General features: G+C 42.5%; 2 protein-coding genes across 4 annotated transcripts in view; both read left to right on the forward strand.

The window, feature by feature from the left end:
• The window catches only part of larp1 (La ribonucleoprotein 1, translational regulator), a 236,116-nt gene that overhangs the window by 143,074 nt on the left and 68,054 nt on the right, over positions 1–24,988 (forward strand). For all 3 annotated transcript variants that reach the window (XM_059990743.1, XM_059990745.1, XM_059990744.1), the window contains exons 9-11: positions 5,641–5,785; positions 12,818–12,968; positions 13,130–13,299. In XM_059990743.1, coding sequence (XP_059846726.1) covers positions 5,641–5,785; positions 12,818–12,968; positions 13,130–13,299 — 466 coding nt within the window. The remainder of the gene's footprint in view (positions 1–5,640; positions 5,786–12,817; positions 12,969–13,129; positions 13,300–24,988) is intronic.
• The window catches only part of LOC132405715 (uncharacterized), a 321,522-nt gene that overhangs the window by 19,439 nt on the left and 277,095 nt on the right, over positions 1–24,988 (forward strand). The window lies entirely within an intron of this gene.

Consider the following 24,988-nt stretch of genomic DNA (forward strand, 5'->3'; position numbering starts at 1 on the left):
CCTGAAGTCAACAACCATCTCTTTTGTTTTCTTCACAATAAGAGACAGGTTGTTGGCTCTGCACCAGTCCATTAGCCGCTGCACCTCCTCTCTGTAAGCTGACTCGTCGTTCTTGCTGATGAGACCCACCACGGTCGTATCATCGGTGAACTTGATGATATGGTTCGAGCTGTGTGTTGCAGCACAGTCGTGGGTCAACAGAGTGAACAGCAGTGGACTGAGCACACAACCCTGGGGAGCCCCCGTGCTCAGTGTGATGGTGTTGGAGATGCTGCTCCCAATCTGGACTGACTGAGGTCTCCCAGGCAGGAAGTCTAGGATCCAGTTGCAGAGGGAGGTGTTCAGGCCCAGTAGGCTCAGCTTTCCAATCAGTTTCTGAGGGATGATTGTGTTGAATGCTGAACTAAAGTCTATGAACAGCATCCGAATGTATGTGTCTTTTTTGTCCGGGTGGATTAAGGCCAGGTGGAGGGTGATGGCAATGGCGTCATCTGCTAAGCGGTTGGGACGGTACGCACACTGCAGGGGGTCCAGAGAGGGGGACAGCAGGGTCTTGATATGCCTCATGACGAGCCTCTCGAAACACTTCACGATGATGGATGTAAGTGCAACGGGACGGTAGTCATTTAGGCAGGACACTGAAGACTTCTTCAGCACGGGGACGATGGTGGCGGCCTTGAAGCATGTTGGAATGCTGGTGCTGCTCAGGGAGATGTTGAAGATGTCAGTGAGAACATCTGCTACCTGGTCTGCACATCCTTAGCACTCTACTAGGAATGTTGTCTGGTCCAGCAGCTTTCCGTGGGTTGACCCTGCACAGGGTTTTTCTCACGTCGGCCACAGAGAGACACAGCACCTGGTCATTTGTAGGAGGGGTGGACTTCCTCGCAGCCACGTCATTTTCCGCCTCAAACTGGGTGTAGAAATTATTCAGCGCATTTGGGAGGGAGGCATCACCTGCAGAGTCAGGTGATGTTGTCTTGTAATTGGTGATGTCCTGGATGCCCTTCCACATGCGCCTCGTGTCGCCGCTGTCCTGGAAGCGGCTGTGGATTCACTGGGCATGTGCGCGCTTTGCCCCTCTGGTGGCTCGGGACAGTTTGGCCCTTGCTGTTGTTAAAGCTGCCTTGTCACCTGCTCTGAAGGCGGAGTCGTGGGCCCTCAGCAGCGCACGCGCCTCTGCGGTCATCCATGGCTTCTGGTTGGCACGTATAGTGATGGTCTTGGACAGAATAACATCATCAATGCACTTGCTGATGTAGCTGGTCACTGATGCTGTGGACTCCTCTAAGCTGGTAGAGTTGACATCGTTTGCAGCCTCCTTGAACATGTGCCAGTCAGTGTGCTCAAAGCAGTCTTGAAGAGCAGAGATGGCTCCTGCTGGCCAGGTTTTCACCTGCTTCTGAACTGGTCTGGAGTGTCTGACGAGTGGTCTGTATGCTGGGATTAGCATAACAGATATGAGGTCTGAGTATCCGAGGTGGGGGAGGGGCTCTGCCTGGTACACATCGGGGATGTTTGTGTAAACCAGGTCCAATGTGTTCTCCCCCCTTGTTGCAAAGTCCACATACTGATGGAATTTGGGGAGCACTGACTTAAGGTTCACGTGGTTAAAATCACTGGCGACAATAAACAGATCATCAGGATGTGCGTTCTGCTGTTCACAGAGTGCCTCCTTATTAGCACTGGGGGGGGAATGTAGACACCGAATATAAGGACAGAGGTGAATTCCTGTGGCAAATAAAATGGTCTGCATCGAACTGCCAGAAACTCCACTAGCGATGAGCAGTGTCTGGAAACCAGCACAGAGTTCTTACACCATTCCGTATTGATGTAAACACACACGCCACCACCACAAGCTTTACCGGAGACAGCTGCATCTCTGTCCGAACGAAACAAAGCTTGCCCGTCTAGCTGGATGGCAGCGTCCAAAATCCCATCAGTGAGCCATGTCTCTGTGAAGATAAACACGGAGCAAACTCTACTCCCGCCAAGTATTACATTGGAGACCGATGTAGTCAATTTTATTGTCCAGGGAACGGACATTGGAGAGCAGAATGGTTGGGAGAGCTGGCCAGCTAGTGTTTGTTTTTAGCCTGGCACGGACCCCTGCCCGTTTGCCTTGCTTCTGCTTTCTCGCACATCGCTTACGACGTCTCCATCTCCGGCTCCCAGCATCAGGCAAGTCCGGGGAATGTAGGCCCGTTCCCCTCAGCAAGCCAACGTCACGTAATTCAGCCTTTGTGAAGGTTTGTTTTTGGATGATCTCTGTATAGTAGAGGTGTCTGGCGATAGTAGATAGCTGCTCTCAAGCGCCTTAACTGAAAATTGTGTATCAAACTTAAAATAGAAAATTAAATTAAAGTAACACCAGGTCTGAAAGGCTGCTGCTGCTGTGCCGCGCCGCCTCATGGAATGAATCTTCGTGGAATGAATGGAATGAATTGGGAATCTTCCCAATTACTGAGGTCGGACTAGCTGGCCTATAATTTCCTTTCTTCTGCCTCTCTCCCTTCTTGAAAAGTGAAGTGACATTTGCAGTTTTCTTGTCTTCTGGAACCATTCCAGAATCTGGTGATTCTTAAGATTATTGCTAATGTCTCCACAATTTCTTTTCCCACCTCTTTCAGAACCCTGAGGTGTACACCATCCAGTCCAGGTGACTTATCTGCCTTCAGACCTTTGTTTCCCAAGAATTTTCTCCCTAGTAATGGTAACTTCATACACTTTATGCTCCCAACACTTGCAACTTACACCATAGTGCTCGTGTCTTCCACAGTGAAGACTGACTCAATACTTCTTCAATTTGACCGCCATTTCCTTGTCTCCCATTACTAACTCTCTAACATGTGGATTCAATAGGGTCTCATAAGAGACTCTTGCATAGGTAGATGGAGCTTAGAAAAAACAGAGGGCTATGGGTAATTTATAAATTACCTATGGGCTAGGTAATTTCTAAAATAAGTACATGTTTGGCACAGCATTGTAGACAGAAGGGCCTGTATGGTGCTGTAGGTTTTCTATGTTTAACAATGTCTTCTAGCTTTCCAATATCCACACTGGCTTTTCTTTTACACTATGTACCTGAAAAAAAACTTTTGATATCTTCTGCAATATTGGCTAGTTTATTTTTGTATTCCATTGTTACCTTAATTACTTTTTAGTTGCCTTATCTATTTTCAGCTCCATATCTTATTTTGTGCTGGATGACTTCAGTAAAATGAGTTGCTCATCAGTGTTCTCTAGTTTTAAATCCTTCTATCTGTCACCCTTCCCCTTGTCTTGATGCTGTTTCTCATATATTTCCTTCCTGTGGGCTTGGAATTAGGTGGCTAAGTTAGTAAACTTCACTTATCTGATACAACTTGTTATATTTCTGTGTTTGCTGTTAGAGAAGTATGGTTTTGTATGGTTTAACAGTTGAGTACCCACAGTGATTTCTCTGTTCAGTGCGTATCCCGGTAACAGTGTACCGTGAACTGGGTTTAGTTAGCAGCCTAGCAGTATGTCGCCATTTGATAGATAAGATACTTTAATGATCCCAATGGAAATCATTGTCACAGTAACATTACAAATGCACAGGTATTCAAAGATTAGAAGAGAAGTATGAAGAATAAAAAATAAGTTACTTTAAAAATAAGATGTACAAGATTTCCAAGTCAAAGATTACAAAACTCACAAGATTTCCAAGTTCACACTGATAAGATGGTAGTGCAAGAATTACCGTAACTTTATACAGTAATGGCACTCATTCACACCATCCAGATAAGTGATGGTAGTATTGCGCAGGGTGTCTGAGATAGCATGGTGTTATAAACAGAGGTTATAACAGGAGGTGGTCATCACTTCCTGGCTATAGGTTGACTGATTATAGAACCTAATGGCCAAGGGTAAGAATGACCTCATTTAGCACTCTTTGCAACAGCACAGTTGTCTTAGTCTATTACTGAAAGTGCTCCTCTGTTCAGCCAAGGTGACATGCAGAGGGTGAGAAACATTATCCAGAATTTCCATAGGGTCCTTTGTTCTACCATAGCCTCCACTGTGTCCAGATTGACTCCTGTAACAGAGCCATCCTTTCTAATCAGTTTAAACTTGTCTGTTGGCATCACCTGTATTGATGCCATTGCCCCAGCACACCACCGCATAGAAGACTGGTGACAACAGACTGGTAGAAAATGTGAAGGAGAGGCCTGCATATTCCAAAGGATCTTCGCATCCTCAGGAAGCAGAGGCGACACTGGCCCTTCTTATACAGCCTCAGGTTTGGTGTTCCACTCAAACCTGTTATTCAGATACACGTAGGTCCTCATCACATCCATGCCCTCACCATCAATAGTAACAGGGAGCAATGCAGGCTTGCCCTTCCTAAAAGTTCATCACCATCTCTTCTTTGTCTTACTGATGAGCTGTGGATGATTCAGCTTGCACCATTCGACAAAATCCTCCTGGGCCCTATATACACCTTCCTGTCCTCCCCACTATTGCAGAGTCATCTGAGAATTTCTGCAGTGTCTTAATTAGTATTGTATCTAAAGTTCAAGGTATACAGGGTATACCAGGAAGGGAGCCAGTACAGTCTCCTATGTGACCCCAGTGTTGCTCCTGTCTGATACACAGCTCTGAAGCTGCACAAACTGTGGTCGCCAGTCAGGTAGTCCATTATCCAGGAAGTGCCAACCTGCATTTGATGGAGCTTTCCCCCAGAAATGATGGCTGTATGGTGTTGAAGGCACTTGAGAAATCAAAAAGCAAGTTGCTAAAGTGATTTGAGTTTCATGCAGTGTTTCAAAGGGAGGCCACACTTGGAGGAACAGCACCTTGTATTCCATCTGGGTAGCCTCCAACCTGATGGCATGAACATTTATTCCTTGAACTTCTGGTAATGCTTCTCACCCCACCATTACACATCCCCTTTTCCCTCTCTCACCTTAACTGCTTGTCCGCATATCTCCGCCTCCTGATGCTCCTCCCCCTTTTCTTTTTCCCATGGCCTTCTGTCTGCTTCTATCAGACTCCCCCCCTTTGCAGCCCTGTATCTCTTCCACTAATCAACTTCCCAGCTCTTTACTTCATTCCTCCTCCTTCAGGTTTCACCTTGTGTTTCTCTCTTCCCTGTCCCCACCTTTTAAATCTACTTCTCAGCTTTTTTTCTCCAGTCCTGCCAAATGGTCTCAGCTTGAAACGTTGACTGTACTTTTTCCATAGATGCTGTCCGGCTGAGTTCCTCCAGCATTTTGTATGTGTTGCTTATATATAGGCCTGTTGGAAATAGTGTAGATCTTACAAAATGATACATAGAGAGCATGGGATAAATTGTAAAGTAAATTGCACAAGTTGTAATTTGTTCCAGAGAATTCTGGATCATGTGTTGCTGTATTCGGTTGTTTTCATGTATTTATTTCCGAATATGACAAATATAGTTTGATTATTTATTAATTTGAAATATGAAATGGGGCTGGAGGTCTGTTTCGTATTTTTGAATGGTTTATGGGCTAACTTCCTTCCACATGTCCCCATGTTTACATTATCAACTGGATTGTTAGAGTTAACAATGTAGACAGTCTACTATGATTATGTTTTTTCTTCAATGTGGATCATCCCTGTTTCAGTGTCTGTTTTGAATCTGTTTGATTTCAGTGAGTACTACTTCAGCTTGGACAACCTGGAACGAGACTTTTTTCTCAGACGAAAGATGGATGCTGATGGTTTCCTGCCAGTCTCATTAATAGGAGGTTTTCATCGAGTCCAGGCATTAACCACAGATATCAACCTTATCTTGGAGGTCAGTTCAGATGTGCATTGCCTCCCTCTCATTTTTAAATGCATGTAGTCACACTATGTAAAGGTTTGAAATTTATTCACTGTGTAGTTGGATCAGGGTTTTTTGGTGGTGATTGGGATAGCTTGGTTCATTGTTCCTGCAATAACAAAGTCATAACTGCAAACATACTTACAGAACTGTAAAGTCATTCAATCACAGCAAATAAATGGCCTCAGGTCCAACCCTCTCACTTTGCAGCCCTGCAGAAAACAGTTCTTCAAGTGCTGTTAAAAAGTACTGAGTGTTTCTGTCTCTCACACCCTTTTTAGGTAGTAAATTCCACAAGGTGTTTAAGTGAGTATGCATACAGTTCTAGAGTAATCACTCTATTCTTACTTTCCGTGTGTTGACTAGTGAAGAAAATCCTATAGACAGTTGCGAGAAAAAGTTTGTGAACCCTTTCCAATTAACCTGGTTTTCTGCATTAATTACTCGTACAATGTGGTCTGATCTTCAATAATAGACAAACACAATCTGCCTGAACTAATAACATGTAACCAGATATACTTTTCGTATCTTTTTGAACACATTGTTTAATTATTCACAGTCCCGGCTGTAATAAGTATGTGAACCCTTTTATTAACTGGTAGAACCTCCTTTAGCAGGAATAACATTTCCTGTAGCTGCTGATCAGACTTGCACAACAGTGAGAAGGAGCTTTAGATCATTCCTCCATACAAAACTGTTTCAGTTCATCAATATTTCAGGGAATCCTTGCATGAACAGACCTCTTTAGGTCAAACTGCAGCATCTCAATTGGGTTAAGGTCTGCACTATGACTTGGCCATTCCAAAACACAAATTTTCTAGTTTTTAAACCATTCTGTTGATTTACTCTTGTTTCAGATCATTGTCTTGTTGCATCGTCCAAATTATATTAAACTTTAGATGACAGACTGCTACCCTGACATTCTGCTGTAAAATGTCATGATTCAATTTTGAATTCATTGTTCCCTCAATGATTCCAGGCCCTGAGGCAGCAAAGCAGCCCCAAACTATGATGCTCCTTTCAATATGCTTCACAGTTGGGATGAGGTTTTGGTATTGGTGTACAGTGCCATTTTCCCTTCAAATTTAGCAGTGTGTATTTCTGCTAAAAAGTTATGACTTTTGTCTCATCTGTCCATAGAACATTGTCCCAGAAGTGTTGTGGAACATGCAGGTGGTCTTTTGCAAACTTGAGCTGTGCAGTAATTTTTCTCTCTTGAGAGCAGTGGTTTCCTCTGTGGTGTCCTTCCAAGAACACCACTTTTGTTAAGTGTTATTCTTATAGTGGACTATAGTGTTACCCTTTGGTACTATTTCACCTCCTCCAGCATTGCATGTTGTGCTCTTGGTGTGATCTTTGCAGGTTGCCCACTGTAAGGAGAGCAGCAACAGTACTGAATTTCCTCCATTTGCAGACAATTTCTTATACTGGGGACTGATGAACACTGAGCTATTTAGAAATGCTTTTGTAGCCTTTTCATGCATCTCTACAATTCTTCTATTACAGGTCCTCTGAGAGTTGTTTTGATTGAGGCATGGTACATGTAACCATATCTTTCTTGAGAAGAGCAGACTCTGTCAGTAACCCAACAGAGGCGTGTCTTTTTTTTATATATAGGGCAGGGCATCTCTCCAACCCAAAACTCCCATCCCATCTCATCTCATTGATTTGAACACTTGACTCCAAATAGCTTTTGTAGAAGGCATTTTCCCAGAGGTTCACATGCTTATTTGAACCTAGACTGTAATTGTTTAAATGGTGTTCTCAATATTGATGAGAAGAAATACAACTGGTTGTGTATTTCTTCAGTTTAGGGAAATTGTGTTTGTCTACTATAGTGACTTTGATGAAGATCAGACCACATTTTATGAGTAATTAATGCATAAGATCAGGTAATTGCAAAGGGCTCACAAACTTTTTCTTGTAACTTTTTTTTAACAATTATGTTAATCTTTCCAGTGTCTTTGGGCTGTTTTGGTTGTCTGTCTTATCCGACAATGACAGAAACCTGTACGGGAGAGATTTTAAAGTGGAAAAGTAATTACACTGGGACTGTCTCACTTTCTCAAACTATAAGCAGTTGGAACAGCTTGGGTCTTCCTTGGTTGCAGTGGATGACAATGATGATTTCTATTCCTTGTCATGTTGGGTTGTATACATGTACTCTAAAGTCTCCATTGTCTTATTCGCTGATTTATTGTGAAGAGTGCAGCAGAAAGCAAAAGGTATTGACCGATGGGTGTTCTTGCAATTAGAAGAACTTTGGAGAATTCAGTAGCAGTCCCTTGTTTTTTGTTGTGTATAAATGACTTTGACTTCAGTGCAGGGAGTTTGATATTGACAGTGAGGAGGAAAGCCTTAGGCTCTGGGCAGATATACCATAAAACGTAGGAACAGAATGAGGCCATCTGGCCCATTGAGTCTTTCCACCATTCAATCATGGCTGATTTTTTCCAGGTATGTTAAAAATAAAAGAGAAATGAGAATGGATATAGGACCGCTAGAAAATGAGGCAGGAGAAATAATGGGGGACAAGGAGATGGCTGATGAACTAAATGAGTATTTTGCGTCAGTCTTCATTATGGAAGGCATTAGCAGTATGTCTGATGTTGTGTGAAGGAAGAGAAGTAGGTGCAGTTACTATTACAAGAAAAGGTGCTCAAAAAGGTAAAAGACCTAAAGGTACATAAGTCACCCCGACCAGATGAACTGCACCCTAGGGTTCTGAAAGAGGTAGTGTTAGAGATTGTGGTGGCATTAGAAATGATAGTTTAAAAATTATTGGACTCTGGCATGGTGCCAGAAGACTGGAAAATTGCAAATGTCGCTCCACTGTTTAAGAAAGGAGGAAGGTGGCAGAAATGAAACTATAGACCGGTTAAACTGACTTCAGTGGTTGGAAGATGTTAGAGTCAGTTGTTAAAGGATGAGGTGATGGAGTACTTGGTGACACAATACAAGAGAGTACAAAGTCAACATGGTTTCCTTAAGCGAAAATCCTGCCAGACGAACCTGTTGTAATTCTTTGAGGAGATTACAAGTAGGATAGATAAAGGGGATGCAGTGCATGTTGTATATTTGGACTTTCAGAAGGCCTTTGACAAGGCTGTAATGCTAAGGCTTTATAAGGCACTGATGAGGCCTCACCTTGAGTATTGTGGACAGTTTTAGTCTCCTCATCTAAGAAAAGATGTGCTGGCATTGAAGAGGGTTCAGAGGAGGTTCACAAAGATGATCCCAGGAATGAAAGGGTTATCATACGAGGAAAGATTTGATGGCTCTGCGTCTGTACTCGCTGAAACTTAGAAAGATGAGAGGGGATCTCATTGAATCCTTTTGAATGTTGAAAGGACTAGACTGAGTAGAAGTGGAAAGAATGTTGCCCGTGGTTGGGGACTCTAGGACAAGAGGGCATAACCTCAGGATAGAGGGGCATCCATTTAAAACAGAGATGCGGAGAAATTTCTTCAGATGAAGGGTGGTGAATTGTGGAACTTGGCAGCTGTGGAGGCCAGATCGTTGGGTGTATTTAAGGCAGAACTTGGTAAGTTCTTGATTGGCCACAACATCAAAGATTACAGGAGAAGCAAGTGGAGTGGGGCTGAGGTGGGGAAGAAAGGAATGGCCATGATTGAATGACGGGACAGACTCCAAAATGAAGCCTTTCCAAATGTTTGTTGATCCTGCCCCTAAGAATTCTCTCCATTAAGTTCACCAAGCAATCGCTTTTCTTGCCTCTCTCAGTAATTAGGCTCGATCCCATCAGGTTTTGGGGACATCCACCCTTAGGTTGCAGGAGACTGTCAGGAGAAGGCAGGTGAAATGGGCAGTAAATGCAGAGTACCCCTATGGCCAGTTGATCCGGGGAAGATCAACTGTCTCGGGTCTCTGGCACTGTCTCCTGCCATGGCTGAGAAGAGAATAGAGGTAAAGAGGACTGCAGTGTTGATTGGAGATTTCATAGTCAGAGGAATAGAGACAAGATTTTGTGGGTGTGATAGAGACACCCAGATGGTCTGTTGCCTCTCGGTTGCCAGGATCAGGGATGTCTTGGACTGGGTCCATGCCATTCTTAAGGGGGAACTTGAGCAGATGGAAGCCTTGGGGCATATTGGCACCAATGACATAGAGTGCTTATAAGAAGTGTGTTCCTCCCCCCCCCCCCGAAGTTTTATTGTTGTGCAATATTGAATCATAGTGAATTTAATTTGGCTTTTTTGATACCAATCAACAGAAGAGTCGTGTTAAAGAGAAAACATATTCTTACAAACTAATCTAAACTTAGAACAATTATTAAACATAAAATCAGTAGACTAGGCAGCATCTATGGACAAAAGTACAGTTGATGTTTTGGGCTGAGATGTTGCCTGGCCTGCTGAGTTTCTCCAGCATTTTGTGTTTATTGCTTGGATTTCCAGCATCTATGGATTTTCTCTTTGTGATTAAACAAAAAAAAATTGATTGCATAATTACTCACCCCTTCCAAGTCAGTATTAAGTAGATGCACCTTTGGTAGTAATTAGAGCCTTCAATCTGTATGGATAGGTCTCTAATAGCTTTGTCACATCTGGACACTGCAATTTTTCCCCATTCGTCTTTACAAAACTGCTCAAGCTCTGTCAGATTGCATGGGGATCATGAATGAACAGCCCTTTTCACGTCCAGCCATAATTTCCCAGTTGAATTGAGGTCTGGACTCTGACTTGGCCACGCCAGGGCATTAAGTTTGTTGTTAATAAGGCATTCCTGTGTAGATTTGGCTTTATGCTTGAGGTTATTTTCTTGCTGGAAAACAAATCCTCCATCAATTTCCCTGGGCTTCGTTGACTGCTGGCACCACTCCAAGTTTATTCCGTCCTGCTGTCTACGACCTCTCCTTTCTGGCTTCTTCTCTCTTCATCTCTTGCTGAACAAAACACCCAGATCACCTCATTCTCAGGCACACAAAAAACACTCTTCATTGGATGGTGCATGTTCCAAAGCACCCGTTATCTCTAGCCATAGCCCAAACACTGCTGCTACAGAAAAACCACTACATTAGCAGTGAAACCTTTCCTAGGGTGTTACATTCACATTGTAAAAGAATGTGTTCAACTGTTCAAATGATGACAAAACCTACACACCCCAGAGTGATGTTTACCAACAAGATACAAGGAATAATTATGCATATTATGCCCAATTCTAAGTTGAGACAATATAATTCCTTCCCTTCTGTTTTACCCCCTTCACTCATCAATCCCAACAGTTTTATGTATTCTGTAACGGTGTCTCCCCTTATGCCCACAAGCCTTGCCATAATCCGCTAATTTTTATCCCACCATCCCCTTAGCTTCTGATTTGCTAAGTGGAAAATTTCCACGGATGAACTTTGAACAGCTTTTTAGCCAAACAATCAACCTGTACATTGCCCTCAACACCTCTATGTGCAGGAACCCATAAGAAGAGGACATCCAGACCAATGCTTTGAATATGAAATAAAGTTTGAGGAACTTTCAGCAGTAAATCAGACCTGCTGCTAGAACAACCTGAGTTTTAGACTCGTCAAAGTTGAAAAGGAATCTGAGCAAATTATAACTTTGCAAGGACAGCTTTCCCCTGTAAGTCCAAAATGAGGGCATCCAGTTCTGCAGTATGCACTGATAACTAATAAGTCATTTTTTTTTATTGTTACCTGTAATTCAGGCACAGAAACAGCCACATCAACATTTCTCGTTAAATTATCTTTTGATCCATCGGTAAAAATGGTTAACATACCATAATAGTTCTCCTTGACATACTGATAACCAACAGACTCTCCAGCATATCAGGATCCTTGGATTTCATTAAATCATGCAGACTAAAATCAACTAAAGCCAGCCATTGGGAAAAAAACATAGTGGGGTTACCGATGAAGCTACAGTGAGACAAATTCCATAATCCAGCAAACCCTTATAGCTTGATGAGAACCCAGCCACCCAAAACTAAAAGCACTCTTCTTGTGATGTTCCTTACAGTCTTTCAACACACTTTTAACAGGGTGATCGTTCCTCTGCCCCCTCAAGTTAACCCAGTATCTTAACAACAACTTCATCTCCTGTTACTATAAGATAATTGTCCCATTTCAACCAGTAGAGCTAAAACAGGAGGTGACCTTACAATACCACAACACAGACTTAAAGTCTGAGCTTGTATCACATCCAAACTTTTTAAATTTGAAGATGACGCTGATTCATAAGTGACACAGCAATGATCAAGGACAGATCTAGTTAAACAAATATATAAAGTTAACAGAGATTTTCATGTAGCACCCCAAGAATATCCACATAGGCACCTAAGGATATTTAATGCACCTTCACATTTGTCAATTATCTTACTGATATGGTGCTTCCATGTCAGCTTGTTATCCAGCCACATGCCATGAAATCTTACCACTGACACTTCAAGTGTTTGACTATGCAATTTCAAATTGAGTAGATCTATTGATCCTCTTTGTAAAACATATAACTTGGGTTTCTCAATATAGGGATCATCCATGCCTTCACCCTCTTTGCCCTGTTAGAACAGTTAATTAAAGTAACCAACCCCTCTCCTTCATTTCCACATATATCCCACCCATAATTATCAACTACGCTTCCTGACATTGATTAATCTGGGTTTTTGATTTTATTGCCAGTATTTTTCATCACTTTTCAGAGTTTACTGTTTCAGTTTTGTCTCTACATGTAGTGCAGTGCTTTTTCAGTTTGACGCTCTTCACAACTGAAATAAGCTTCTCTTCCCAACCCTACCTGGCTCTCTCTACACATGGTAGAGGGGAAATCAGGTTCTTGGTTGTGGCACCATTTTGGAAAGAGTGGGGTCCCTGAGCCATCTGAACTGGGTGGGCTGTCTGGCTTTGTCCCAGGTCTGCCTGTTAGCCCAGTCCTTAGCAACTTTACCTATAAATATTCAGTAGACAGTGCATTTCTATATTTTCATATGCTTTTGGCCTGATGCAAGATTTTTACAAGATTGTGTTGTGTTCAGGCTCTGAAGGACAGCACCGAGGTAGAAGTGGTGGATAAAAAAATACGAAAGAAGGAAAATCCAGAGAAATGGCCTCTGCCGGAGACAGACTTCACACGACTACTCAATTGTCCCGAATTCATTCCTGGGCAGACCTACAAAAAGCAGACAGGTAAGGTTAATGGTTTTTTAACATTAGTTTGCTGGATAGGCAGTTGTTTTTGATAGTACCAGTTACTGTGATAGGATTCAATTAGTTGAACTGGTTGGTTAGGTTTTTGCTAACAGTCCTGTATTGAGTAACAGATTTCTCTCTCACTCTCGGTATTGAAGAGTCAGCTCCAGGTTCTCCTCAGGCGGGCAGTGCTGTGAATTCAAAGACTGAAGAACCCAGTAATCTGAAGACTTTGCCTAAGGGACTTTCCACAAGCCTTCCAGACCTAGACTCTGACACGTGGATTGAAGTGAAGAAACGGCATCGGCCAGCTCCCACAAAACCAAAGGTTTGTCTTGGTCTCTCCCTTATTGTCCATCTCTATATAACAATATAACAATTATAGCATGGAAACAGGCCATCTTGGCCCTTCTAGTCCGTGCCAAACACTTACTCTCACCTAATCCCACCGACCTGCACTAAGCCCATAATCCTCCATTCTATTCCTTTCCTGTCCATATACCTATCCAACTTGACTTTAAATGACAATATCGAACCTGCCTGTACCACTTCTACTGGAAGCTTGTTCCACACAGCTATCACTCTCGTGAGTAATGAAATTCCCCCTCGTGTTACCTCTAAACTTTTGCCCCCAAATCTCTACTCATGTCCTCTTGTTCAAATCTCCCCTACTCTCAATGGAAAAAGCCCATCAATGTCAACTCTATCTATCTCCCTCATAATTTTAAATCCCTCTATCAAGTCCCCCCTCAACCTTCTATGCTCCAAAGAATAAAGACCTAACTTGTTCAACCTTTCTCTGTAACTTAGGTGCTGAAACCCAGGTAACATTCTAATAAATCTCCTCTGTACTCTCTATTTTGTTGACACCTTTCCTATAATTCGGTGACCAGAACTGTACACAATACTCCAAATTTGGCCTTACCAATGCCTTGTACAATTTTAACATTACATCCCAACTCCTAAAGTCATTGTCTGATTTATAAAGGCCAGCATACCAAAAGCTTCCTTCACCACCCTATCCACATGAGATTCCACCTTCAGGGAACTATGCACCATTATTCCTAGATTACTTTGTCCTACTGCATTCTTCAATGCCCTACCATTTACCATGTATGTATTTTAATTATCCTAGTTTGATTATTCCTACCAAAATGTAGCACCTCACACTTAACAGCATTAAACTCCATCTGCTATCTTTCAGCCTACTCTTCTAACTGGCCTAAATCTCTGCAAGCTTTGAAAACCTACTTCATTATCCACAGTGCGGCCTATCTTCATGTCATCTGCATACTTACTAATCCAATTTACCACCCCATTATCCAGATCATTAATGTATGTGACAAACAACATTGGACCCAGTACAGATCCCTGAGGGATACCACTAGTCACTGGCCTCCAACCTGACGTACAGTTATCCACCACTACTCTCTGGCATCTCCTATCCAGCCACTGTTGAATCCATTTTACTACTTCAATATTAGCACCTAACGATTGAACCTTCCTAACTAACCTTCTGTGCTGAAAGGCTTTACAAAGGCCTTACTGAAGTCCATATAGACAACATCCACTGCTTTACCCTCGGCAACTTTCCTAGTAACCTCTTCAAAAACTTCAGTAAGGTTTGTCAAGCATGACCTTCCACTCACAAATCCATATTGACTTCCTAATCAGACCCTGTCTATCCAAATATTCATGTATACCATCTCTAAGAATAATTTCCATTAATTTACCCACCACTGACAGGCTTATAATTGTTAGGTGTACTCTTAGAACCCTTTTTAAACAATGGAACAACATGAGCAATACGCCAATCCTCCGGCACCATCCCCGTTTCTAATGACATTTGAAATATTTCTGTCAGAGCTCCTACACTAACTTCCCTCAAGGTCCTAGGGAATATCCTGTCAGGACCTAGAGATTTATCTACTTTTATATTCCTTAAAAGCACCAGCACTTCCTCCTCTTTAATCGTCATAGTTTCCATAACTTCCCTACTTGTTTCCCTTACCTTACACAATTCAATATCCTTCTCCTTAGTGAATAACGAAGAAAAGAAATTGTTCAAAATCTCCCCCACCTCCTTTGGCTGTACACATAGTTGTCCACTCTGATTCTCTAAGAGGCCAATTTTATCCCTCACTATCCTTTTGCTATTAATATAACTGTAGAAACCCTTTGGATTTATTTTCACCTTACTTGCCAAAGCAACCTCGTATCTTCTTTTAGCTTTTCTAATTTCTTTCTTAAGATTCTTTTTACATTCTTTATATTCCTCGAGCACCTCATTTACTCCATGCTGCCTATGTTTATTGTAGGTCTCTCTCTTTTTCTGATCCAAGTTTCCAATATCCTTTGAAAACCATGGCTCTCTCAAATTTTTAACCTTTCAACCCAACAGGAACATAGAAGATTCTGTACCCTCAAAATTTCTCCTTTAAATGACCTCCATTTCTCTATTACATCTTTCCCATAACACAAATTGTCCCAATCCACTCCTCCTAAATCCTTTCGCCTCTCCAAAGTTAGCCCTTCTCCAATCAAAAATCTCAACCCAGGGTCCAGTCCTATCCTTCTCCATAATTATATTGAAACTAATGGCATTGTGATCACTGGACCCGAAGTGCTCCCCAACACATACCTCCGTCACCTGACCTATCTCATTCCCTAACAGGAGATCCAACACTGCCCTTTCTCTAGTTGGTACCTCTATGTATTGCTGCAAAAAACTATCCTGCACACATTTTACAAACCTCAAACCATCCAGCCCTTTTACAGAATGGGCTTCCCAGTCTATGTGTGGAAATTTAAAATCTCCCACAATCATAACCCTGTGCTTACTACAAATATCTGCTATCTCCTTGCAAATTTGCCCTCCGATTCTCGCTCCCCATTGGGTGGTCTATAATACACCCATATAAGTGTTACTACAGCTTTCCCATTCCTTAATTCCACCCAAATAGCATCCCTAGATGAGCCTTCTAATATCCTGCCAGATCACTGCTGTAATATTTTCTCTGACAAGCAATGCAACACCTCCCCCTCTTGTTCCTTCAATTCTATCACAGCTGAAGCAAAGAAATCCAGGGATATTTAGTTGCCAATCACACCCTTCCTGCAACCATGGTTCACTAATAGCTACAACATCGTATTTCCAGGTATCAGTCCATGCTCTAAGCTCATCCACCTTTCTTACAATGATCCTAGCATTAAAATAAATGCATTTAAGAAATTCTCCACCTCTTCCTCTCTGTTTATCTCTAACGGTGCAAACAACTTTACTATCTTTTTTTCCTTCCTTCTCCCATACATCTGTTCCTACACTCTGGTTCCCCTCCCCCCTCCATATCTAGTTTAAATCCACTAGAGCCTCTCTAGCAAACCTACCTGCAAGAATATTTGTCCCCGTCTAGTTTAGATGTAAACCGTTACACCGGAACAGGTCCCACCTTCCCTGGAAAACTGCCCAATTATCTATAAATCTGAAGCCCTCCCTCCTGCACCATGTCTTCAGCCATGTGCTGATCTGTGCTATCTTACTATTTCTAAACCCACCTGCACATTGCACTGGTAGCAATCTTGAGATTGCTATCCTGGAGGTCCCGTCCTTTAACTTGGCGCCTAACTCCCTAAACTCACCTTTCAGGACCTCCTCACTCTTCCTACCCACGTCATTGGTCTCTACATGGACCATGACATCCGGCTACTCACCCTCCCTCTTGAGTATACTATGGATACTGGCACCAGGGAGGCAACAGACCATCCGGGATTCTCAATCTCTTCCTCAGAACCTCTTATCTGTCCTCCTAACTATTGAATCCCCTATCACTACTGCTCTCCTCTTTTCCCTCCTTCCCTTCTGAGCTGAAGGTCCAGTCTTGGTGCCAGAGACGCAACCACTGCAACTTGTCCCTGGTAGGTCGTCCCCACCAACAGTATCCAAAACGGTATACTTATTATTGGAGGGAATGGCCACAGGGGTGCTCTGCTCTTCCTGTCTATTCCCCTTCCCTCTCTTGACAGTCACCCAACTACCTGTCTTCTGACTCCTAGGGGTGACTATCTCCCTGAAACCCCTGTCTATTTCTGCTTCTGCCTCCCAAATGATCCAAAGTTCATCCAGCTCCAGTTCCTTAACACGGTTTGTCAGGAGCTGCAGCTGGATGCACCTTTTGCAGGTGTAGTCATCAGGGACAGCTGTGCTCGCCCTGACCTCCCACATACTGCAAACGGAGCACTCAACTGCCCTAACTGCTGCTTCCATTACTTACTACTAAGCTAATTAGATTAATTAAAGGAGCTTAGCCGGTCTTACCTCACTTGGAGTGAAGCTGGTCTTCAGCTTCTGCTGGCTTTTTAAATTCTCCTGCAGATCTCAGGCCGACTTTCACGCACTTGTGCAGTCGTGCCCCGTTCAAACCTCGCCGAAGCCTGATTGAGCCAAAGCCGTCCCACTCTGCCTCAATCCACTCCGACGATGGCTGCTGTATATAGCAGTCTTTTTTTTTTAAAACTTTGGCATGCTACATCACGCGCTTGCGCAGTTTAGCCTCTTTTCCCCGATCAGTTTAAAAAAAACAACTTTTCTCCGAGATACCTTTCCCTCTCTGCCTCTTGCTTCAATTTTTTTGATTCTCTGTTTCTTCTTGCGCTGTGGTTGCAGCCACCCAGGGCCTGCTGACCTGTTGGATCCTGTCGTCGTTTCTTCTTGCCCATTCAACCTCGGACACATTTCCATTTGTTACTTATTTATTGAAATTCAACGTGGAACAGCCTTTGAGACACGCCACCTAGTGATCCCCCAATTTAATCCTAGCCTAATCTCAGGACAATTTAGTTACATACTGATCAAGGTACTTATCTAAGTAGTCCATTTGCCACATTTTGCTTGTATCTTTCAAATCTTTCCTGTACCTGTCCAAGAGTGCTTTAAATGTTTTTTAAATACCTATTTCATCCACTTCCTTTGGCATCTCGTCGCAAACACTGACCTGTGTGAAAAACTTGTTCCTTGGTTCCTATTAAATCTAACATCAACCCCCCCCCCCCCCCCCACCCCACCTGACCTTAAACCTATGTCCTCTTGTTCTTGATTACCTAACATTGGGGAAAAGACTGCTTGCCCTATCTTTGCTGTGATATTATACACGTATGAGATCAGTCTTCATTTGCCTGTGCTCTGTTGAGAAAAGCTTTAGCCCATTCAGTCCCTCCATAACTCTGTACCTCGAGTCCTGGCAACATTTTCCTAAATCTCCTCTGCACTCTTTCCAGCATAATGACATTTTCCCTATAGCAGGGTGACCAAAATTGAACACAGTGTTCAAATGCAGCTTTACCAACATCTTGTACAACTGCAACACAATATCCCAACATCTACAGTGTGCTAGAAAGTTTGTGAACACTGTAGCGTTTTCTCTATTTCTGCGCAAATATGACCTAAAATGTGATCAATTGTCCTAAAACTAAATAAAGAGAACCCAATTAAATAAGGAACACAAAAAACATTATATTTGTTTATTTATTTATTGAGACAAAGGAAACATAGAAAACCTACAGCACAATACAGGCCTTTCGGCCCACAAAGCTGTGTCAAGCATGTCCTTCCCGTAGAAATTACTAGGCTTACCCATAGCCCTCTATTTTTCTAAGCTCCATGTATCCATCCAGGAGTCTCTTAAAAAACCCTGTTATTTCTGTCTCCACTGCTGCTGCCGGCAGCCCATTCCACACATGCACCACTCTCTGCTTAAAAATCTTACCCTGACATCTCCTCTGTACCTGCTTCCAAGCTCCTTAAAACTATGCCCTCTCGAGCTAGCCATTTCATCCCTGGGGAAAGGCTTTTGACTATCCACAAGATCAATGTCTCTCATTATCTTGTACACCTCTATCAGGTTATCCCTCATCTTCTGTTGCTCCAAGGAGAAAAGGCCGTGTTCCCTCAACCTATTCTCATAAGACATGTTTCCCAATCCAGGCAACATCCTTGTAAGTCCCCTCTGCACCCTTTCTATGGTTTCCACGTCCTTCCTGTAGCGAAGGAACCAGAATTGAGCACAGTACTCCCAAGTGGGGTCTGACCAGGATCCTATATAGCTACATTACCTCTCAGCTCTTAAACTCAATCCCACAATTGATGAAGGTCAATGCACCGTATGCCTTCTTAGCCACAGAGTCAACCTGTGTAGCAGCTTTGAGTGTCCTATGGACTCGGACCTCAAGATTTCTCTGATCCTCTACATTGCCAAGAGTCTTGCCAGTAGTGCTTTATTCTGTCATCATATTTGACCTACCATAATGAACCATCTCACACTTATCTGGGTTGAACTCCATCTGCCACTTCTTAGCTCAGTTTTGCATCCTATCAATGTCCCGCTGTAGCCTTTGACAGCCCTCCACACTATCCACAACACCCCTAACCTTTGTGTCATTAGCAAATTTACTAACCCACCCCTCTGCTTCCTCATCCAGGTCATTTTTAAAAATCACAAAGAGTAGGGGGTCCCAGAACAGATCCCTGAGGCACCCCACTGGTCACCAGCCTCGATGCAGAATATGACCCGTCTACAACCGCTCTGCCTTATGTGGGCGAGCCAGTTCTGGATCCACAGACCAATGTTCCCTTGAATCCCATGCCTCCTTACTTTGTCAATAAGCCTTTCATGGGGTACCTTATCAAATGCCTTGCTAAAATCCATATATACTACGTCTACGGCATTACCTTCATCAGTGTGATTCAAAATTACATGTATTTGTTGGAAAAAGTATGTGAACCTTTGTTTTCAGTAACTGGTGTGATCTCCTTGAGTATTAACAACTTCAGCCAAACATTTCTGGTAACTGTTGATCAGTCCTGCGCATCAGCTTGGAGGAATTTTAGGCCATTGTTCCTTATAAAACTGCTTCAACTCAGGGATGATGGTGGGCTTACTTGCATGAATTGCTTGCTTCAGATCTTTCCACAACATTTCAAAGCGATTAAGGTCAGTACTTTGACTAGGCCTTTCCAAAACGCAAATGTTCTTTTTAAATCATTCTGTTGATTTCTCTTTCCTTTCAGATAATTGTTGTAATATCCAAGTTCTATTAAGCTTCAGGTGATGCACTGCTACCCTGAAAATTCCTGTAAGGTATCTTGGTACAATTTTGAATTCATTGTTCCCACAACAATTACGAACTATCTAGGGCCTGGGGCAGCAAAGCAGCCGCAAATCATGATGCTTCTCGCACCATGCTTCACAATTGGAATGAGGTTTTGGTGTTGGTGTACAGTGTCCTTTTCCCCCAAACATAACAATATGCATTTCTGCCAGTAAGTTCAACTTTTGTCTCATCTGTCCAGAACATTGTCCCAGAAGCATTGTAGAATATCCAGGTGGTCTTTTGCAAACTTGAGATGTGCAGCAATATTTTTTATCACCATTCTTGTTCAGTGTTTTTCTTATGGTAGACACATGAACAGAGACCTTAGCAAATTCTAGAGATTTCTGCAGGTCTTTTGCTGTTACCTGTAGGTACTTTTTCACCTCCTTCAGCATTGTACATTGGGCTCTTGGTGTGATCTTTGCAGCTTGCTTGCTTCTAGGCAGAGTAGCAACAGTACTAAATTTTCTCAATTTGTAGACTTTTTTTTTGCTGTAGACTGATGAACACAATGCTTTTGTAGCCTTTTCCAGCTTCATGCATCTCTACAATTCTTCTATTACAGGTCCTTTGAGAGTTGTTTTGATTGAGGCATGTTGTACCTAAACTGATCTTTCTTGAGAAGAGTAGGCTCTGTCAATAACCTGACAGAGATATGTCTCTTTTTTTATTGTCCAGGGCACCTCTCCAACCCACACTTCCATTCTCATCTCATTGATTGGAATACCTGACTCCAAATACTTTTGTAGAAGACCCCAGAGAGTCACATAGTTTATCCAACAAGTACATGTAGTATTGGATCAATTTCTCTCAATAAATACATGAACAAGTATAATATTTTTGTGTTATTTATTTAATTGGTTTCTTTTATCTAGTTTTAGGACTTGTGTGACAATCTGATCATATTTTATGTCATATTCATGCAGAAATAGAAGGCTCATAAACTTTCTAATGCTACTGTCCTCACTGATGAAGGGCACCCAGTCTACCTGTGGCTCCATTTGCATGTACTGATACCCCTAGGCATCTTTGTTCTACAGCATTCCCTAGGTCCTGACTTTTCACTGTGGAAATTCTGCCCTCAGTTGTTTAACAAATTTCCACGGTTCACATCAAATTAAGTTCTGTTTGTCATTCTTTGGTGCTCTTTACCTTACTGATCACAATTCCTCTGTAAGTGCTGATGATCACTATCAATGTTATCACCTATTTTAGTGTCAGCTGCAAGCTTGCAATCCATCCAAATCATTGTTATAGATGACAGATAGCAATGGTGACAGCAGCAAGCCATGGCGAATGCTGGTAGTCATGTGGGTCTAGTCTGGAAAACAACCTTCCATCATTTCTCTGTTTCTTGCCCTTAAATCAATTCTGTACCCAGTTAGACAGCTCTCCCTATACCCATGTGATTCAACTTTCTATAGCAGCCTATGATGTAGAACCTTATCGAAACGGCAGGTTTACTAGAACTGTTGTGTGTGGTTTAAACTAATAGGGCTGGGGGGGTTGGGGTGGTGAGAACCATGATAGAGCTGAAGATGTGCCAGCAGGTTTATAAGTGGATGTAACATGAATGTAAGGAAGGACAAGCCAATGATTGGGTACAAATGCAGACAGAGCAAAGAGTTAAATTCTACCACAGAGCAATATTCAAAAGGGCGAAGGATACAGGAATGAAATGTATGAGTGCATGGAATGCGCTGCTGGCAGTGGTGGAAGGAGATACAATAGGGTCTTTTAAGACCCTCTTAGATAGGTACATAGAGCTTAGAAAAATAGAGGGCTATGCACTAAGGAAATTCTAGGCATTTTCTAGAGTAGGTTACATGGTCAGCAAAACATTGTGGGCGGAAGTGCCTGTATTGTGCTGTAAATATCCATGAAGATGCTGTATTTAAATTGGTGTGCATATGGAATAAGGTGAATTAACTTGTGCAGTTGGAGATTGTGGGCATCACTGAGTCATGGCAGAAAGAATGCCATAGTTGGGAGCTTAACGTCAAGGATTGTACTTGGTATTGAAAGGACAAGCAGGAAGGCATAGACGGTGGTGAAGGTCTGTTGGTTAGAGATGGAATTACATCTTTAGAAAGAGGTAACATAGGGTCAAAGAATGTTGACTCTTTGTAGCTGGAGTTAAACTGCAAGATAAAAAAAAACATGGGAATAATTTATAGGCCTCCAGATAGTAGCCAAGATGTGGGGTTGAGATTGCAAAGGGAGCTGGAAAAAGGCATGTAATAAGGGTAATGACACAACTGTAATGGGGGACTTCAATATGCAAGGGCATTGGGAAAATCAGGTTGGTGCTGGATCAGAACAGAGAGAAATTGGTGAATGCCCAGCTTTTTAGAGCAGCTTATGCTAGAGCCTACTTGGGGAACAACTATCTTAGATAGGGTGTTGTGTAATAACCCAGATCCTGTTAGGAAGCCTAATGTAAATGAACCCTTAGGAGGCAGTAATCATAATATGATTGACTTCTTACTGCGTTTTGTAAGGGAGTCGCATGTATCAATATCACAGTGGAATAAAGGGGATTACAGAGGCATGAGAGAGGAGCTTGCCCAGGTGGATTGGAGGAAGATACTGATGGTGATGACGGCAGAGCAGAGATGGCTGAAGTTTCTCGGACTAGTTCACAAGGCTCAGGATAGATTTGTCCCACAGAGGAAGAAGTTCTCAAATGGCAGGGCTAGGCAAGGGAAGTTAAGGACTGCATGAAAGCCAAGGAAAGGGCATATAACATAGCAAAAATGAATGGGAAGTTGGATAAACATAAGCCAACTAAAAAAGCTATAAGAAGGGAAAGGAAATATGAGGGCAAACTATCCAATAATATAAAGCAGTGTACCAAAAGTTATTTCAGATATTTAAAGAATAAAATGGAGGTTAGAGTTGATATTGAACTACTGGAAAATGATACTAGTGAGGTAGTAGTAGAAATCTACAGCACAATACAGGCTCTTTGGCCCACAAGGTTGTGCCAAACATGGAGGACAAAGATATGGCAGATGAACCTAATGAGTACTTTGCATCAGTCTTCACTGTAGAAGACACTTGCAGTGTGCTAGAGGCTCATATGAGTGTCGGGGAGCAGGAGTGAGTGACATTTCTATTACAAAGGAATAAAAGTGCTATGTCTTGAGTTCAAAGGTCTTAAACTGGATAAGTTTGGAGGAATGTAAGATTGCAAATGTCACTTGCCTTTTTAAGAAGGGAGGAAGGCCAAGGAAAGGAAACTATAGGCCAGTTAGTCTAACCTCAGTGATTGGGAAAGTCAGAGTCTATTATTAAGGATGAGGTTTCAGATATTTGGAGACTAATGACAAAGTAAGTCAAAGTCAGTATAGTTTCCTTAAAGGGACATCTTGTCTGACAAATCAATGTTCTTCGAGAAAGGAATGAGCAAGGTGGACAATGGAGAGATGACATTTACTTAGATTTTCAGAAGGCGTTTGACAAGTTGCTGCACAAGAGCCTGCTTAGCAAGATAAAATCTTGTGGCTTTACAGAAAGGAAACTGGTATGGATAGAGGAATGGCTGACAGGCAGGAGGCAGCAAGTGGGAATAAAAGATGCCTACCAGTGACTAGCGGCGTTCATAGAAAATATAGAAACATAGAAAACCTAAAGCACAATACAGGCCCTTTGGCCCACAGTTCTGTACCAAACGTACCTACTTCAGAAATTACCTAGGGCTGCCCATAGCCCTCTATTTTTCTAAGCTCCATGTACCTATCCAGGAGTGTCTTAAAAGACCCTATTGTACTCTCCTCCACCACTGTTGCTGGCAGCCCTTTCCATGCACTCACCACTCTCTGCATAAAAGAAACTTACCCTAACATCTCCTCTGTACCTACTTCCAAGCACCTTAAAACTGCCCTCTCATGTTAGCTATTTCAGTGACTATCCACACGATCCTGTAGAAGTAGTAGAGGCCAGTTCAGTTGTGTCATTTAAGGTAAAATTGGATAGGTATATGGATAGGAAAGGAGTGGAGGGTTATGGGCTGAGTGCGGGTAGGTGGGACTAGGTGAGATTAAGAGTTCGGCACGGACTAGGAGGGCCGAGATGGCCTGTTTCCGTGCTGTGATTGTTATATGGTTATACGATCAATGTCTCTCATCCTCGGGGTCAGTTTTGGGACTGCTACTTTTCACATTGTTTGTCAATGATTTGGATAATGGAATTGATGGCTTTTTAGCAAAGTTTGCTGATGATGCGAAGATAGGTGGAGTGGTAGGTAGTTCTGAGGAAACAATGTGATTGCAGCGGGACTTAGACAAATCGGAAGAACGGGCAAAAAAGTGGCAGATGGAATACAGTGTTGGGAAATGTATGATGTATTTTGGTAAAAGGAACAATAGTGTGGATTATTATCTAAACTGGGAAAAGGTTCAAACATAAGATGTACAGAGGGTCTCAGGAGTCCTTGTGTGAGATTCCCAGAAGGTTAATTTACAGGTTGTATCTGTGGTAAAGAAGGCAAATGCAATGTTGGCATTTATTTTAAATGGAATAGAACATAAAAGTGAGATGATGTTGGGTCAGGCTGCACTGAGAGTATTGTTAACAGTTTTGGGCCCCATATCTCAGAAAGGATGTGTTGTCTTTGGAGAGGGTCCAGAGGAGGTTCACAAGGATCAATTGTGGAATTAAGGGGTTGGCATATGAGGAGCATTTGGCATCTTTGGACCTGTACTCACAGGAATTTAGAAGAATGCATGGGGATCTCATTGAAACTTACTGAATTTTGGAAGGATTTGATAGGGTGGATGTGGAGAGGATGTTTCCTGTCATGGGGGTATCCAGAGCTAGAGGGCACGGCCTCAAAATTGAGTGGCGACCTTACAGAACAAGTAAGGAGG

The sequence above is a fragment of the Hypanus sabinus genome, chromosome 15 (assembly GCF_030144855.1).
Source record: "Hypanus sabinus isolate sHypSab1 chromosome 15, sHypSab1.hap1, whole genome shotgun sequence".
Lineage (NCBI taxonomy): Eukaryota > Metazoa > Chordata > Chondrichthyes > Myliobatiformes > Dasyatidae > Hypanus > Hypanus sabinus.